Below are 17,062 nucleotides of genomic sequence, written 5' to 3' on the forward strand. Positions count from 1 at the left end.
GAGACTAAGAATATCAAATGGGTGTTTGATACATACTCCAAGATCCGCTGGTTTATTGACCTACACTCAGACGGTGGCGACGTACTTTATAGCTGGGGCAGTGACGAGAACCAGTCTAAGTGGCCGTACATGAACTTTCTCAACGACTCTTATAGCAGTATTCGCGGTCTCCTTTCCGATATACCGGGCTGCGGCAGAGGCTACGGCGAGTACACGTCGACAGCGGATCTCAATGCCAATATCGCCACGGCCCAGCGTATGGCCTCTGCCATGACCGCGGGCGGCAGTCGCGCCTACACGGCTTTGCAGGCAGCTGCCGTGTATCCCACATCGGGAGCTAGTGATGATTATGCCTACTCGCGACACTTTGCGGACCCTAGTAAGAATCTTGTTCATGCGTACACGGTGGAGTATGGGTTTGGAAATAGTGCGGCGTCTTGTCCGTTCTATCCCTCAGTCTCTCAGTACAACTCAAACCTCAAAGCAACTAGTGCTGGTTTTATGGAGTTGTTGTTGTCTGCTGTCGAGCTGGGGCTTGGCGATGTGCCGACGTGTTAAGTCGGGTGGCTGAGCTGCCATGGTTCAAGCCTCCAATCAGGATGACCAAGCCTCTTGGTAGGTGCTAATTCTAACGGCACCAATGGATATTTACCTGAAAGTCGTTGTAGTTGGACTTAGGTAGCTTCTGTGGAAACTGGCGACCTTCTTTTGTAGATAAAATTGACGATAGTTGATATCGCTACAGTACGCCGCCCTGAGCCCTTTGGGAAGCTCCACTTGTCCAATGTTTGAGTCGCTCAATTCTGAAGGGCAAAGCTCTGCTGTCACATACGTCATTGTTTTGAATAACGGCATATATGTATATCCCGATTGAGGGCAGATTGTGTCAATATAATGCTAAGGGACAATTTCTTATAAAAGTCGTGCTATTCCATTGTCTGGATCCCCAGGGAGAATAAGCGTCACACAGCCTGGGCCTGCTGCTGGTGGATGGGACCCCGTTATGCTCGTGGAGACGGCTGTCTCCGTGAGCAGCCTTTTATCACATGCAAGCTGCAGGGAAGTGAGTTTGTGACAAGTGTGACGAGCCGAATGGTGTACACCTAATTTCTTCAGCGTTCAATCCACGCGTCATGGGCGAGGATGACTGGGAAGCGTCATCGCCATGTCAGGCTTCGTTACATTCGCAGGCCACCCATATGAAAAATAAGTTCGAAGTTACTTGGCTATAAGGTATGATGGGATTGTGCTGGAATAGCGGAATCTTGCACACGGCAGAGATATTACATTCAGGGGATTGACTAGGTCACACCAAGAGCGGACCGAGCACATGTGCCGAGACGCATGGGCGCATCACCGCGTGTCGACGGTATTGGAGAAGAGCGGTGCAGACTTCCGCAGGTGCGGACTTTGCCGTAGTGCTGGTTGTGGGATTGATGCAGGTACGTAGCAGTCGAGAGCAGCGATGGCATGTGCGGTGGCTATGCCTTGGGTAGATGATGTGAACCCTGCCATACATGCCTGGTATGGCGGTCAGGAGAACGGCGCCCTCGCCGAGGTCCACCTGTAACGTGACTTCTCCGGCAAGCTGCCCATCACATTCCCGCGATGTATCGAAGACCACGGTGCTACACCTTACTTTCTAGGAGATGCTACGACGGATTAGTCTAAATATGGCTAGGGTGTCCTGGTAGGACATAATCACTTTGAGCAAAATGAGGTGGCGCCGTTACTATACCGAATTTAGTTAAGGAGAGTCGCAGAATTGTCGACGAAGCCAGTAATATCGAAAACGACCATGATAATGAATCGCCTCCGATCGTCGACGTGAGCAAAAGTATTCAGCTCAATGGCAGGAACGAGTAAGTTATCCCACATGTGACGAAGGAATGTGCGTTAATAGCAAGAACTACCGTAGCGGCCTTGAAATCTTCGATATTGAGGATGGTTCTTGTAAGACGGACCGGAAGCCCTACGACTTGGCGGTGTGCGGGGTCCTCCTACGATCCCATCAGTTTTCTCTAGATGTAATTAAGATTAGGTATATTTGCACTGACAGTTAGTTTTAAAAATCACTAACAGCGAGCCAGTTCCGATGGAACTTGGCAAGAATGGTCGGAGGCTGCCACGATGGTCAGCAGACTGTGGCCGGATACTGTTGAAGGAAGCCCACGGCCGCCTACGGCGGCTGTGGCCTCAGGCAGCCGGGACCTCATACAGGCTCCAATTCCCTCGCCTAGCTAGCTAGGGATAATAATCAAGACACATATCTTTGACCTCTTGACAGATACGAAAGTAACCTGTCCCTGGGAAGAGCCAAGGGGTACCGTACAGGCCTAGCCAACCTAGGTCCCAGAGGGCCTAGCCAACCCTCTGGAATGGAGAAGCCCGACCCGCGTTTCTGATTACAAGCCCCTACCTAAGGCTTGGAAGGTCCCTTATGGCACTGTGGGCAGCGCTGTTCTTTTCAGTCGCGGCTAATTTGTTAAAGACACAGTGGGCAGAGCGCTGGAGGCCTTCAGCTTCCAGCGCCCTGTGCCCCCAGCTCACGCCTTACCTCGCGGGCAGCGTTGTTTCAATTCCCTTCACCATCTGGCGATCCCTGTGTTTCTTACGGGGGTCCCACAGTCCCACACCTAAACGACACACCCCAGCGCCGCCTCTTAACGTGCCTTTCCATACGTCAGGGCTCTGATGGGTCGACACCCTCCCGCGACAGGGCTGCTGGCGGCTTGATGCCTCAAGATGTTTTGGGTCGTCCAGAAGGTATCCGGTACGTCTTAGCTCAGGCTTTGCTTGTTGACGTGGGATCTTCCCCGACCCCCCCATAACCTGCGATAGACGGCCCGTACGTAGCCTTACCCACCACCCTGCTCCATCCTCTATCTCAGTCCGTTGCGGATGGCTCACCCCCTCCCTGGTCCCGTAACCCCGCCACTATCTTCCACCCCCCTTTTCAATTCACAGAATCCACAGAGTTTACTCAGCATCGACATCATTTGGCGTTCGTCCTCTTAAGGGAGATATATATAAGCTGTTACCTTGTTATCCGTTTTAAACTATTAATTTGAATTTTATATATATTTCTAATCCTAATTAGAAAACTAGATAGGACTATTCTTATTTACCCATACCACCTCAAACCGATTATAGAGGTTAATATATCCTAGTGTATCTATATAGGATATTCTGACTGAAGCCTCTGCAGACCTTAATAACCTTTGCACCGTCTTAGTATCGCAGATACTATCTGGGTGCCGTGGGCTGTCAAAATTGATTTAAGCAGCCATTATCTGATACAGCCAACAACCCCCTGGTCCACTACTTGGTCCTACGACCCCACTTCATCGCACCGACCCTGTCACCTCAGCTATTGCAAAAGGGCATCGGCCTGCGAACACTTAACCCAGAGTCGTCATACCTTTTCTTCCCAGAGGGACAGGGAACTCCACTGCTCTCCCGCTGCCCAGCCCGCTTTAGAAGGCGGATTGACGCACGTCAATTCACACCCATACACTTAAGACTTCGCTAATCCCACCTTTGCCCCGACAAAACTCTCCATATTTCTCCCAACCAAATCGATCATCTTATCTTGGATCTGTGTGACCGATCCTCGACATCGTCACCGCCTCAACCCGCCCCGCCGGGTGGCGGTCTCTTCGTCGGCAACCATCAGGCTCTCAACCCCAATATGATAGCTGGCAAGCCGCCGAATAGCAGCCGCGCCAGCACCAGCAGTGCCTCGTCTAGTATATTATACGGCTCAATGCCTGTTGCTAATACCTCCGCTGGTAGCCTCAGCCCTTCTCCTTTAATAGCTAGTATCTATAAGTATAGGACTTACTTAATATATTCTAAGATCTTCTCAGTATTAGCTATATATAAATTATATTAGCTGTATATAGAAATATAATATATATAATATCAGCTTCTCTAGTTAATATCTATTTTATATCTACTTTTATTACCTTTTATAAGACTATAAATTATATTTCTATTTTTATTTAGCTATTATATTTTAGATTTATTTTTAATATAAATTATATTAGATAGTTTTTTTAGTAGTTTATACTATTTAGTATTTATTAAGAGTTATTTAAGAATTTTATAGAATTAAATTTTATTTTAAAAGCTAGATAGCTAATACTTAATTTAATAGTTTTTTATATAATAATTAAAAAAGCTTTATAAATATTCTTAATATAAGCTATAATATACTAGCTATAAGCTAAGAAATATTTAGAAATATCTATAATATTTAAATTAATAAATCTTCTATAAATTTATATAGTTTTTCTTTTATATATTCTACTAGTTTTTTTTTGTTTTTTTACTAGTAATTTTAACTTTTACTATAGTAATTTAATTTTTAATTATTTAACTACTAATTTAGATATTAAATTTATTAACTTATAAATTCTCTCTTAATTCTAAAAATTAATAGCTTTCTAGATCTACCCAGTTTTTTAGTTAATAATAAAATAGTTTAATTTTAAAATCTCCTCTAGAATCTAAAAAAAATATAAGTATAAGCTATATAATAAGAAATTTACTTAATTAAATTTCCTATAAATTTATATATATAGCTATACTGGCAAGAAGTATATATACCTATATCTCTAATATAATATTTTATATAATATAGCTGAGAATTCCTACTAAAGTTCTACTAGCCTTTTCTTATAAGATTAAGATCTATAGCTAATATTTTTTAATTATCTCCAACCTTTAATAATATAGGAAGGTTCACTGTAGCAAAGCCCATTTGGAAGCTGGGTCTGAGGACTACCACTCTGACTAATTGCTCATGCGAAACGATTATATTCAAAGTCGCCGGAGTCATCAAATTTATTATGCTTTACGAACACATGCCCAAGTACAGCACTCGCTCATCATCACAAACGTTGGTGTCACGACGGATCGCGGTTTAGCAACGGGATCTTCGGACACCCTACTGGATTTAATCACCTATCGATACCCTTCGCATTCGGCGTTTGGGGAGTCAGTTGTCTTTTTATTTTTCCCTGATATCTACGTTTCGAAGCGATCGCTTTCTGAGATTCGAGGACCCCCAAGTTATCGGCACGCAGAAGGCAACATGCATTGTTATATCATTGGCAGAAGGAGATGAAAGACGGGCAAGAACACAGGAGAGAGGAGGCAGATGAGGGAGAGGGGGCGATTGTACTACTAGTTTCTAATGTTATGGTGAGGATATATCCGGGCGCCGTGACGGCCTCAGCTTTGGACGGTGGGCGCGTCTTGAATACGTACGTATGACGGACAGCGCGCAAAAGCCTGCGCTGTGTCAATTCTTGGCAATTGGATAGTTTCTGGGTTATATCTTATTATCTTGGTTTGTGAACCATGCAATGGCGAACCAGCAGCCTCATATGCCAATGCTTCAAAACGTTAGGCAATCCATCTATCCCACTCCTTCTCCTAGACGGTGCGCCGCCCCTTTAAGAAAAAACAACGCCCCGGCGCTGGGCCCTGTTTTCTAATAACGGGCGGCGCCCGGGGCCATGTATTCAGGGGACGATGACGGTCGGCCTGCAATCCAGTGGGCAAACAATGCCAATTGGAAGGATTCCGTAACGGAACTATGACGGAGCGTAGGCCGGCCGATGACGTCGATGGCCGGGCGGAGGTGCGTGGATCAAGGTTGCACGACCGCGAGCCACGGCGTAGCGCCGTCTCGGAATTGATCTTTAGGGTCCTAAGGGTTTAGGGTCCTAAGGGCTTCAGAGGGTCCCGCAATTCCTTAGCCGCGCTTTGGTCGCATCCTTGACAGCGCCGTCCTAGCTACGACGAGTGTCGCTTCCATTATCCGCACCATCAAGATCTCCGCCTCACTTTCCATCCCTTGCTGTCGCACAGCGGCAAGGTAGCGAGCCCGCCTCGACGTCTGCAATTGAAGAGCGATTTGCTCGAACATATCCTGCAAGATCTTAACCTTCTTGTCGGCAATCCTTAAGCGAGCGCATCGCGTCGTCAACATTTCCGGCGACGGGGATGCCTTTCATTTGACTTTTGACAATCTCGAGAGTGTGCCGAACGAGGCCAGGCCGTTGGCCCGCTGCATGAACAGCCGGCGGGGGGTCTATGTCGTCCATAGTCTCATATTTTCTCCGCAGCCTTTCGGAGCGTAGTGATCGTGACTGCGATGGAATCAACGACTTTTACCGCCAAGCATCTTTGACCGCAAGAAAAAGATCAGTTATCTAAGCACTTCCGGCGCAGGCACCTATCCAATCTGCGGGACGGCAGTGAGATCTATTGCAAGGTTTGCAAGCTATCGCTAGACCACAAGATGCACTTTCAGAATCATGCCATGCGGGTCCATGGACTTAAATCTTAAGCGGCTTCATCTCTCGTCCTAGTCTCTCTCACCATCAGATAACTGACGTCTACCTGCTGTCTGTCCTTTCTATATTTTGTATCTGTCTTTTTATATCCGTCAAGTTCAATGCCTCCTGGTCGCGGAAGCTATAATTGAGATGCTTCATGATGGCATGGATCGTCCTGGAGTTGATAGTCTTGGTCCTTTTTGCTGTTGAAACCAGCCGAAAGATCAAGCTCGCCTGGGTTCAAGACTGACTGGCCCTTGATTCGCCTCAGCTTACTCGTATTCACAAAGACCCTTGATTCGATGCTGCATTGATCGAACTTGAACGATTGGCACTTGTCAACCAAACGGTTAACTAGAACTTACGCATTGTGAGCGATGGCTGCACATCTTCAACTTCAAGGCCAAGTCGGCTGCACTGTATTGAATTTAAAACCATCAATCCCTTGCTTCTCACTTCGCCAACCACCTGAGCTCACTAGAAGAGAATGACAAGACTACCACTCTTCCTGATTTGCAACCAATGACGACACTATTCCCTGAAATAGCAAGTTTGCCACGACGACACTTAGCCGGTAGCCAAAACAATTCCTTGTCACTAAACAAAACCAAGAATTGTTGCCATTGATGCCGAGGTCTAGGTCAGATGGAGAGCTTGGTCGGATGGGGGGCTTTGCAGAGGTTATTGACTCATCGGTGAGAGAGATTACCCTAGCATCTGTGACGAGACCAGTATCGTCGGCTGTGAAATAGAGCGCTTGCGTAAGACCTATGTCAACCACATGCTCGCACTCGCCCGTTTCCACGCTCCAGATCCGTACTGTCGAGTCATCGGTGGCCGATGCCACAACCTTCGAGTCGTGTGAAAAGCCCGCCGATGAGACCCCTTTACTATGGCCTTTAGGATATGTTCGCACTCGCCCGTCTCCACGCTCCAGATCCGAACCGTATTATCGCCAGAGCACGATGCCACAACATTTCGTGTTACGGTAAATGGAAATTCTCCAGGCCGCGCCATGCCCGTTTTAAGTTAAGCGAGTACTTGTCTTTGCCCTAGCAAGAGCTCGCGGTTCAAGCGGGAGCCAAGAGATGTGCGAGAGCCAAGAGATAAAGAGATATCGTTGGTATATTAACTTTACAGTGAGCGAACCTCACACTCCCCTCTCTTCTCGTCTCGTTAAATTAAACTAATTTGGAGTCCAGTTGATATTATTACATGGCCAATCATCCAAGCAGTCGTCAAATTTTTTATTTTTTTTTTCGTCGCCCATACGCCCATGCTAGTGAAGGACATTCCACATTTACTTCGTGGTCACATCCACCTTAGTTACGACCGTGATGTGATCGCTAGGGGTACGGCCATGCTGGGGCTGACTGCTAACACTAATCTCCGCTTCTGTGTGATACGGTTGTTTTACCAAATCAGGCCCTTGCTGGTTCACGAGCTCGATTTCGCTGCCTTGGTCCCGGGACCCGTCGGTCGGCGTGCCTTCCTCGTCGTCCAGCTTGGACCACAACGACGCCTTGCTGGTGAGCGGGTTGCGACTCTGGGGTTTGCGACGAGCCGAGCTGCCCGCGGCTGCAACGACTCGATTGCGGTTGAAAGGTTGGGGTCTGGTGCTTCACTCCAGCCATCTGTTTGCGACTTGCATATGCAGACGACGATCTTGTGTTGGGATCCGTGACACACTCCGTCTGGACCATCCGGTACCCAGCACAGAGATCCTGACCACATATTTTCCTAGTCCGTACGTCCTAACCACATTTCCTCCTAGTCACAAATTCGGGCGCCCATAGCCTAGGCCTCCTCAGCCATCTTCGGAGTCGCAAGGTGAGTCTCCAGCTCGTCTATATCCAAAAACGTCCAATTAAGTAGATTGTCACGGAGAAGCTGTATGACAAGTGTGGAGTCGTAAAAGGATTCTTCGGACAAGAAGCAGAGCTCAGCTATAGTATTATCGATAGCCTGCTAGGCTAGATTGTAAGTATAATTAAGTAAGTTCTGGATTTTATAGTAGAAGATAGAGAAGTTAGAGCTATATCTAGGCATAAAAGATAGGTAGTAATAAGCTCGACCTGGGTAATATCAGTAGCAGTTTAAAGAGGAATATATAAGTATCTCTAATAGTATTAATTAAATTAGATTATATACTTAAAAGCTATCTTATAGGCCTCTTAGGTAGAAATAATAGTAGTATTATACTTCTTATCTAACTTAAATTCCACTAGATAATAACTATAGTTACCTTTTCTATAGTATAATAAGTAAATCTATATCTAAAAGGCAGTTAAAATAAGTATATATCTTATAGTAGAATATCTTAAATATACCTATAGTAGTATTATAGATTAATCTCTTGTTAAGCAGCTTTAAAATATCCTTATAGAACTTCTTAAGCTTGCTTAGAATCTTATAGCAGTATTCCTAGATAGCAGTCGCATACTTCTCGCTGCTTGACTCCGATTCCTCGCTGGAGGAGATGATCTGCAAGCTGGCACGGCGGCTGCCTACCACGTTCCTATATGCAGTGCTGAGGAGCTTCTGCTCTTCGGAACTGAACTCACCGCCGGCCTTCGCGACTTCATTCACGTGGGTGACCGTATCATCGTAACGCCCAGCTTGCTCGCAGAGGCGAGCAAGAAAGGCCTGCCTGCAGCCCCGAAATCAGCATTCTGTGATTCTGGTTGGGCTTGTGGACGAACTTCTCGCGCTAAAGCGGAGCGATCAAGTTAGCCAAAACCAGCCAATAGTGATGGAAAAGCGACCCAAACAAGGTAGGAAATTGTAGTAAGGATGTGGTTATGACGGTGAATAGGGGGCTCTGTGAGAAGAGACTTGCCTCGGTTGTCATTCCGACTTCGGAGATACTTGTAATAGCAATCTGGACACGGCATCACCAGAGAGGCTGCTGCAATAAGGGGGCAATGACGCAAGCGATGGGAGATAGGAAGAGTGGGACCAATTTGTACACCAGGTTCATCCCCACCTTGGCCCGGTTAGCGGCCGAATTTAAATCCGGGCAGTCGATGGGCGCAAACTCCTCGCTCAATTCAACGAAGACCATCACCTAACGCGTCGGCGCCATGCTGCTCTCGTACTCGACTGGCTGGGATGGAGAACGGAGAACTCTATTGACACGTTTGTCAGCCCGAACACGTCGGCGACGGGGAAGCACGAACTCGACTCGACTCTGCTGCCTTGGAGAATTTGCCCATAAGCAGGTCCCTTGAAGAGACGAGGCGTTGCTGTGGACGGCGGACTGGACACAACAATAACGTATGATTGGTGAAGAGCGTGTGATGCCGCCCTGCCGTACCAGCATAAGAATGATATTATTGGGCCAGAGGTGCTCATTCAACTGCGAGCAAGTGCATGCAGTCGAGGGGGGTGGCCTCAGCAGATAACTAACCAGATTTCTTACTGACTTGCTTCTGCTTAATACTATCTAATGCTGCTGAACTGATTTTTATTTAAGTAATAGTTATAATATTCTAGCTTTTTTTATAATTATTATTCTTTTTAAGATATTATATATTCTATTAATTAAACTTTAATATAAATTTTAAAATTCTACTAAATTTCTATAATTAGAGGGGATAAGTTATACTATTAAGTTAGTTATTATACTTAGTAATTATATCAATCTGCAGGCGAATCCAATTTATCCAAGTAGAGGCAAATAATCTTTCTAAGAAGCGTTAATAACTAAATACTAATTATTCTTTATAACTTACCTTACCTCTAGATTATCCTACAAGCAAATATATCTTAACCTAATAACTATACAGTCAGTTAGATATATACTATAAGAACGGAATATATTATTATATAAATTTTTCTCAACGAGGAATACAAAAGACCAGAATATATATCGCCTAGTATAATAATAATAATTATACACTGGGAAAAATAAAAAAACACAACATCATTATCGCTGTCTTGCCTGATGGGGAGTATGGCATATCCACACGGCCACAAATCGCAACCAACCACCTCCCATCAAGTCTCCCGTCACGGCAAACAAGATGCACCAAACATCCTCGCGCTTGCTGCGCACGACGGATGACGACCGGCCGTTCACGACCGTATGTGCGATAGTTCTACCACTTTCACCTACCTAACCGTTTTTGGTGCGCCAATGTGCGGCGTTCCGCGCGAGGCATGCGACAACCCCCCTTTTGAAACGCCGCCTCCCGAACCCCTTTCGCCAGAGCATTGGCTGACTTTGGTTGTACGATAGGACTTCAAGGATCTCTTCTCCACCCTCGTCGTCAGTCTCTTGCCGCTGTTGGCCCACCGCGTCCGATTGACCAAGGTCGAGTCAGGGTTGAAAGCTGTTAAGAGGTCAACGATGTGTGCCTTGTTGATTATCACTAGCTAGCTAGGCGAGGGAATTGGAGCCTGTATGAGGTCCCGGCTGCCTGAGGCCACAGCCGCCGTAGGCGGCCGTGGACTTCCTTCAACATTTACTATTAGTGTTATTATGGTTATTGTTATTGTTATTATCTTTGTTATTATCTTCAATGGGGCGTTTTCGGCGGGACTGAACGTTAAATACGCAGCGCAGAGTAACTTAATTATAAGCTAATAGATATAGTAAAAAAAGCAAAGAAACTAAGGAGCTTTATTAAAAAATTTCAGGATTATATAAATACAGCAGAAAAATATAAAAAGTATAAATTATATTTTATTAGCAGTAGATATAATACTAATAGATTTTATAATATTTAGTAGTTATAATATAATTTATAAGTAAGTAAGCTACCTAAATAAGTAAGCTACCTTTAAATTCTATATAAAATACCATTTTTAACCCCCTTATAAAAACTATAAGTTTCTAATAAAAATTAATAATATATTACTTATATATTTTACTTTAATATAATAATAGCTTAATATTTTTCTAAGATTTTATATAATTTTATTTATAGAGATATTTTAAGTTTCTATTTATAAGAATATCTTATATTAAAATTTTAAAATAACTTCTTAAAAATAATTATATAAAATCTCAGAAAAATAATATTCTATTATTATATTACAGTAAATATATAAGTAACTTTTAGTTAAGTTTAATTAGATTCTAATAGTTTTTATAAGGGGGTTAAAAATGGTATTTTATATAGAATTTAAAGGTAGCTTACTTACTTAAGTAGCTTACTTACTTATAAATTATATTATATATACTTTATAATATCTCTATTAAGCTTGCTATTAATATTGCCTGCTATACTAATATCTATATCTATATATCTAATATTTATTTCTCTATTAAAAAAGTTAATATTAGCTTAGCAGCTAATATAAATATATTTATTTATCTCTCTAAGATTATTAAATTAATATCTTAAGTTAAAGATATATATCTTACTATATAAGACTTTTTAGCTTAGAAGGCTCTTATAATAGAGTTTATAAGCTAAATATATAAGAGTAAGGCTAAAGTAATACAAGCTATAATAGCTATTGCATTAATACTTATAGAGAAGGGCTTTATTGCAGTATAAAAAACTAAGGAGCTACTTAACTACAGACGGGATTATGCGGTAGCGGAGAGCCTGCGATATGCTAAAGTGTGGAACGCAGGAGTAGTACAAGGTAAGGACTTTTCGAGGGCTCTTGTAAGTGGTATGAAGAAGACTAAGCATACATTTGTAAAGTTGTAGACGAAGAAATCGTGCCGCCTCGGCGACTCCGCCCCTAAACGTGTTGGATGATATTTGTGGGAGTAGGGGGGTTACCGGACTCGATTGTAACTAGAAAGCAAGAAGCCCAGGCATCTAGCCACTGCACGAGCGAGGTATCCGTCATATTGGATAGCCTGAGCAGCAGTATAGGTCATTCCTGTTAGGCCGCAGGTAAAGGCGCTCCTCGCCTTCGCGATGGGATACCGCCCCTGGCAAGGTGCGCAAACGTTGTGCGCTAGTCTTGTGTTGCTGCTGCTGCCAATGATGCCTCCATTAATATTCATTACGATGATTACCCCGTAGTTTGCTACACTACCATTATTCTCAGGTTCAAAAAGGGCAACAACACATCCCATCCGTTTCCATTCATTCTCTCTACAATTTCAATCTCAGAGGAGTTTGTTACGCTACAAATGCACTCCTTGTGTTGGATGTTGGTCACCCTACCCTAGAGTCCCGATGCCAAGTCCCTAACCACCCTCTTCGCAACTTGTCAATTCTGATGCCACACAAGTCTTTGGTGAGCGACGGCCCATTGAACTGGAGAAGAGTGAGGGACGAACGGGGGGTTGAGCTGAAGTGAAATTACGAGACCCCTCTAGGACCCTGGAAAGTGAGATAATTCATTGCACAGGAGTGCGCATATTTGCTGGGTAAATGCATGTCAGGCGTATCAGCTTGTAGAATCTCTGCCAATTTCTCTCCCAGACTTCCTCTCATTGCTCGACTCGTATGCTTCATCAATTTCCATTACGTTTTCAAATAACACTTGCCCCCTGTCTCCGGAGAATGTCTTGTTTCGCCGCACTTTGCCTAAAGAACTTTGCTACATCAGCAAGTATCATCGTCAGCCGCTCTGTAACTTCCCCACCGACATAATAAGCAACAATGATCAGCGGTGTTTGACATGCTAAGAGAGCTAGATGATTCGGGGCACTGGAAGACATACTAATTCGAGCGATAGACCGGACGAGAGCGACACTAGTTGCTTGGCTAAATAACCTCTGACAAGGCTAGCCGCCGATCTAGGGTTTCGACGTGACAGGATGTCACATTTAACAGCACCCAAAACGTATGCTTGAATAAAAGTTCGTTAGAGAAAAGTCTTCCAGCGTCTGGAACCTCCGACGTGACATTGTGTGTGGGACTGTGGGTGACAGGCTTGGAAACCAGCCTGAGACAAGAGTGGCTGGATGCGACACCAGGGGTTCCTCAGCTGCGCTCAAGCATCCATCTAAGCTTATTTTGAACATTCTCGAGGAATTGGAAAGAGTATTAAAGATCTGGTTGTCGGCAGTCCAAAGAACTACTCTGTCCATCATCCCGCAATTCTACGAGCTTCAGGCCTTTCTTTTTATTCTTTCTTTTTTCACCACTAATTCACATCTGCTGGCAGAACTTTTATTCCCGTTCTTTCCTTCATAATTCCAAAATGAAGTCTTCTGTTATTCTGTCTCTTTTCTTTGCTAGCGCCCTGGCCCAGGACGGGTAAGACTCCTTTATGCTCATCTGACAACACTGACTAACCGATACATAGCTGCGGCTTTCCTGATGGCCCCGATTGCGTATCCCTTGGCGAAGGGGCAAATGGCCTAGAGCAGTTCGCTGATGATGGCTGCTGCCTTTTGCCCATCCGCTGCGGAAATGGAGATGGCGGCGAGAGGTGTGAGAGAGTCGCTGCAGATGCCGCCAACAACGCTGCCAACAACGCCGCCAACAACGCCGCCAATGGCAATGGCAATGATAATGCCAACAACGCTGCCAACAACGCCGCCAATGGCAATGGCAACGACAATGCCAACAACGCTGCTAATGGCAATGCCAACAATGCTAATGATAACGCCACCAATGCCAACGACGGTGCAAACCAAACTGCTGACGACGTCGCCAATGGTAACGCGGCTAACGCCAATGGTAACGTTCATGACATTGTCAACGATGGTGCCAATAATAATGTCGATGACGCTGTTAACGATGGTGCCAACAATGTCGACGATAACGCCAATGATGTTGTCGACGATAACGCCAATGATGTTGTCGACGATAACGCCAATGATGTTGTCGACGATAACGCCAACGATGCCGTTGATGATGTCGCCAACGGTGGTGCCAATAACGCCAACGATGCCGTCGATGAAGCTGGCCAAGAAGTCGTTGACGAAGATGCCAATGGCAACGATAATGCAACCGACGCTGCCGCAGACGCCACCAACGACGAGAACTGCGGCTTCCCCAATGGCCCTGATTGCGTGTCTCTTGGCGAAGGCGCCAACGGCCTTGAGCAGTTCGCCGACGATGGCTGCTGCCTCCTCCCATTGCGTTGCGGAAATGGCGATGGCGGTGAAGTATGTGAGCGCGTGGCAGCGCCTGCAAACAAGAGGGCTCGCTTCATCGGCGCTTACAAGGCTCGATATACTCGAGTTTGAAAGTGATTCCCACGGGAATAGATTGGATGAGTAGTCGGGAGAAATGTCTGGGACCTCCTTTGATTACAATGTCAGTCTGAATGGGTGGATTAAGAACGTGTCGTGGCGAATAACACCGTGCGTCGGAAACCGATAGGGCCAATAGCTAGCCTAGGAAGCCTTAAATTGAATACCAAGACCCGTTTACACCCGTTAGTCTGAATGGAACACGTCTAAGGGAAAAGGTATTGGATATTAGGTATTTTAAAAAAAAACCCCTTGCTCGAGTGTAACGAGTGTAAAACAAGTAAAGTAAGGAAAAGGATTTTTTCTGCCAACGCATTTCCGTGCACCCAAAACAAATTTCTGCTATCTGTAGGCGTTGATACGTGAATATCGCAAGTTCCTCAAACGGCCGCGGACGAGAGTGAGCGGAGCCCACCACGCTGTCATAAAGCTGGCAATCCGCAAACAGACTTCTACCTAATGCTAAGACTCGATATCATGGATTCTAGCTCAAGCATAATCCCTTCATATATCGCATGTTGCAATGGAGTCTTGCTTAAATCCTTGCCACAACCAAAATCACACTCGAGAACCTTTTGCGTCATCTCTTGGTACTTGGGACCTAGAGGACAAGGTTGAGAGGCTATCAGACGAACATTTAACACGTCGTTTGGGTCAACCTTCGCCCAGCGTCCAATCGACAAAAGTGCCACTCCCAGATTATAGGCTGTGGCGTTGTATATCCTGTGAATCAGCTTAGCCTCCTCAAAGAACCTCGAGTCGCCAGCAGAGTCCACCTCCATCAGTTCTCCTGCAGGACTTTTAGACCAGTCCGCTTTGATATGCAGCATCTTCAACGAAGCCGCCAGGTCAGAGTCTTATTCGAAAAAGTACAAATCTTGCAGCTCCCAGCATTCTCCGAGCTATGACGTCGAGTTGAACCTCAGCATAGCCGATACCAAGTGCAGTGCAAGGCGAAGCTGCTCGGGAATGGATAGTTCATCGCTGCGAGGTTGCGCCAGCATCTCATCCATTCGGGTCAGCCCTTCGGGCTTGATTTCACCCTTGCAGAGGCTAGGGTTGCAGACGCCTTCGCAGCATAGGAAAAAGGAATGTCGATACTCATCACGCGTCCAAGTATCCAAGTATCCGAGGCATTCAGCTGTGTAATTTCGCCTTTTGCAAGAGACATTAGAGGGGGCCTCTGGTCGTTGGTGAGCAATCTTGGGAACAAGTTCTGAACAGAAATGTTGTGTGCGCTGGAGGTCAAGGGCAACTTCCCGAGAAGTTGACGACGCAATTTTCTGGATCTCGCAGTCTTCGTCAATGTCGTCTTCGAATCTTACAACTTGTCGACGCTTTTGTCTCGTATTGTTGGAATCCAGCAATGTCGTGATAAACCCAGGGCCCAATATCACCAGCGCCTTTGACTTGACGTGGACAGTCATCGTATTCGCCAGGGCTAGGCTAGATGCTAGTCTGGCATTATAAGACGCTGTCTGACTCTGGGCCTGCTTCATTTTATGCTCGAGGCATGAGATGATGAGATCTAACTGAACCTCGTCGCGGCATGTTGTCTCCAGGAACAGTCGGACCGAGTGTCGAAAGTGCGCAGAATCTGGCGTCGACCAGGCGGTGCACAATTCCTCGTGCAGTGCTTGTGAGGCCATCCTAGTGTTGGTGTAGTTTTCGAATGTGTATTTATGCAGCCGCCGCGCGGTTCCATAATGCTTCCACCGACGGGTCCGAGTAATGGGTTTGCAAAGCTCGCCTATCTGTTCGCGGAACAGTTTCAGGTCGCTGTTGGAATCTCGGAGGTCGCTGGTCCATTTCTCAAACTTGGACTTATCGAATACAATGGTTATGCGATCTCTGACGCGTCTTACTGTGTCTTTGAGCCGCTCATTCTGCGTGGTTGATTCTCGTCAGTCATCGCTAGTCCGTGGAAATCCGATGGGCAGCTCACCTCGAGCCGTTCTTTATCTAGGCCGCTAAAGCACTCCAAGCCCTTTTCCACATCGCTGACAATTGTTCCAATATCTTCAATGGTTTTCTTTAAGTATTGGGAATTGTTCCCGAGGCGTTCTGCCATGGAATCCTCCAAGCTAGAGCTCCTCCACTTTTTGTGCGCGCCATCGTCAATCATGTCCTGGGCCAATGACTCATCCTCAAGGACCAAGCGAAGAACAAGATGGACCTCATTGAGAAAGATATACCTTTGGCGGTCAAAACTCTTCCGGACACGGTCCACCTCTCTTGAATAATGGCGGAATGTTTTGAGTCGCGAGGAGGTGCATTTGTAGACCTTTAGGGACCTGCCGACGAGAGGGATGATACCTAGAGCGAGGCTAACGGGTTCCATCTGTAAAAGAGATTGGAACTGAATCTAGTTGCATCTAGTTGTCTCCGAAATAGTTGGGTGGCTTAAAAACTATATTGTTAAAGCTTTAGAAATGATCTAAGCTATAAGGCTTCTATTTTATACCTTGTGATATTCTTGTATATAAAGCTATTTAAGTTAGTTAAAATTACTCTTTTAAGTTTTATAGTTATTATATTAACTTATTTGGAATTTAGCACTTAAATCTCTAGCTAATTAGAATTTAGTAGTTAT

At 45.3% G+C, this 17,062-nt stretch overlaps 6 protein-coding genes across 6 annotated transcripts; 4 read left to right on the forward strand and 2 right to left on the reverse strand.

Annotated features, from left to right (window-relative positions):
- On the forward strand, positions 1-558 carry BGZ61DRAFT_376634 (uncharacterized protein; the record flags this gene model as incomplete). The annotated part of the gene is made up of 1 exon (XM_046242524.1): positions 1-558. A coding segment is annotated over one exon (558 nt), but the record flags the coding sequence as incomplete, so codon positions are not given.
- A 772-nt stretch (positions 559-1,330) lies between these two features.
- Positions 1,331-2,502, forward strand: BGZ61DRAFT_549385 (uncharacterized protein; the record flags this gene model as incomplete). The annotated part of the gene is made up of 4 exons (XM_046255430.1): positions 1,331-1,442; positions 1,748-1,862; positions 1,904-1,985; positions 2,083-2,502. 4 exons carry the CDS (start codon positions 1,331-1,333, stop codon positions 2,242-2,244), a joined length of 471 nt encoding a protein of 156 aa, XP_046092985.1. The 3' UTR covers positions 2,245-2,502.
- Positions 2,503-8,640: 6,138 nt separating this feature from the next.
- Positions 8,641-9,256, reverse strand: BGZ61DRAFT_58501 (14-3-3 domain-containing protein). Its single transcript, XM_046256383.1, has 2 exons — positions 9,186-9,256; positions 8,641-9,000 (listed from the first exon to the last, which is right to left on the reverse strand). Exons 1-2 carry the CDS (start codon positions 9,242-9,244, stop codon positions 8,775-8,777), a joined length of 285 nt encoding a protein of 94 aa, XP_046092986.1. The 5' UTR covers positions 9,245-9,256; the 3' UTR covers positions 8,641-8,774.
- Positions 9,257-11,860: 2,604 nt separating this feature from the next.
- BGZ61DRAFT_376635 (uncharacterized protein) lies at positions 11,861-12,016 on the forward strand (the record flags this gene model as incomplete). Its single annotated transcript, XM_046242525.1, has 1 exon — positions 11,861-12,016. A coding segment is annotated over one exon (156 nt), but the record flags the coding sequence as incomplete, so codon positions are not given.
- A 1,453-nt stretch (positions 12,017-13,469) lies between these two features.
- BGZ61DRAFT_488170 (uncharacterized protein) lies at positions 13,470-14,463 on the forward strand (the record flags this gene model as incomplete). The annotated part of the gene is made up of 2 exons (XM_046250079.1): positions 13,470-13,525; positions 13,575-14,463. 2 exons carry the CDS (start codon positions 13,470-13,472, stop codon positions 14,461-14,463), a joined length of 945 nt encoding a protein of 314 aa, XP_046092988.1.
- A 906-nt stretch (positions 14,464-15,369) lies between these two features.
- BGZ61DRAFT_549391 (uncharacterized protein) lies at positions 15,370-16,810 on the reverse strand (the record flags this gene model as incomplete). Its single annotated transcript, XM_046255431.1, has 2 exons — positions 15,370-16,355; positions 16,415-16,810. The coding sequence occupies 2 exons, from the start codon at positions 16,808-16,810 to the stop codon at positions 15,372-15,374; spliced, it is 1,380 nt and encodes a 459-aa protein (XP_046092989.1).
- Positions 16,811-17,062: the final 252 nt, after the last annotated feature.

The sequence above is a fragment of the Ilyonectria robusta genome (assembly GCF_021365365.1).
Source record: "Ilyonectria robusta strain PMI_751 chromosome Unknown BGZ61scaffold_145, whole genome shotgun sequence".
NCBI classification, from domain to species: Eukaryota; Fungi; Ascomycota; class Sordariomycetes; order Hypocreales; family Nectriaceae; genus Ilyonectria; species Ilyonectria robusta.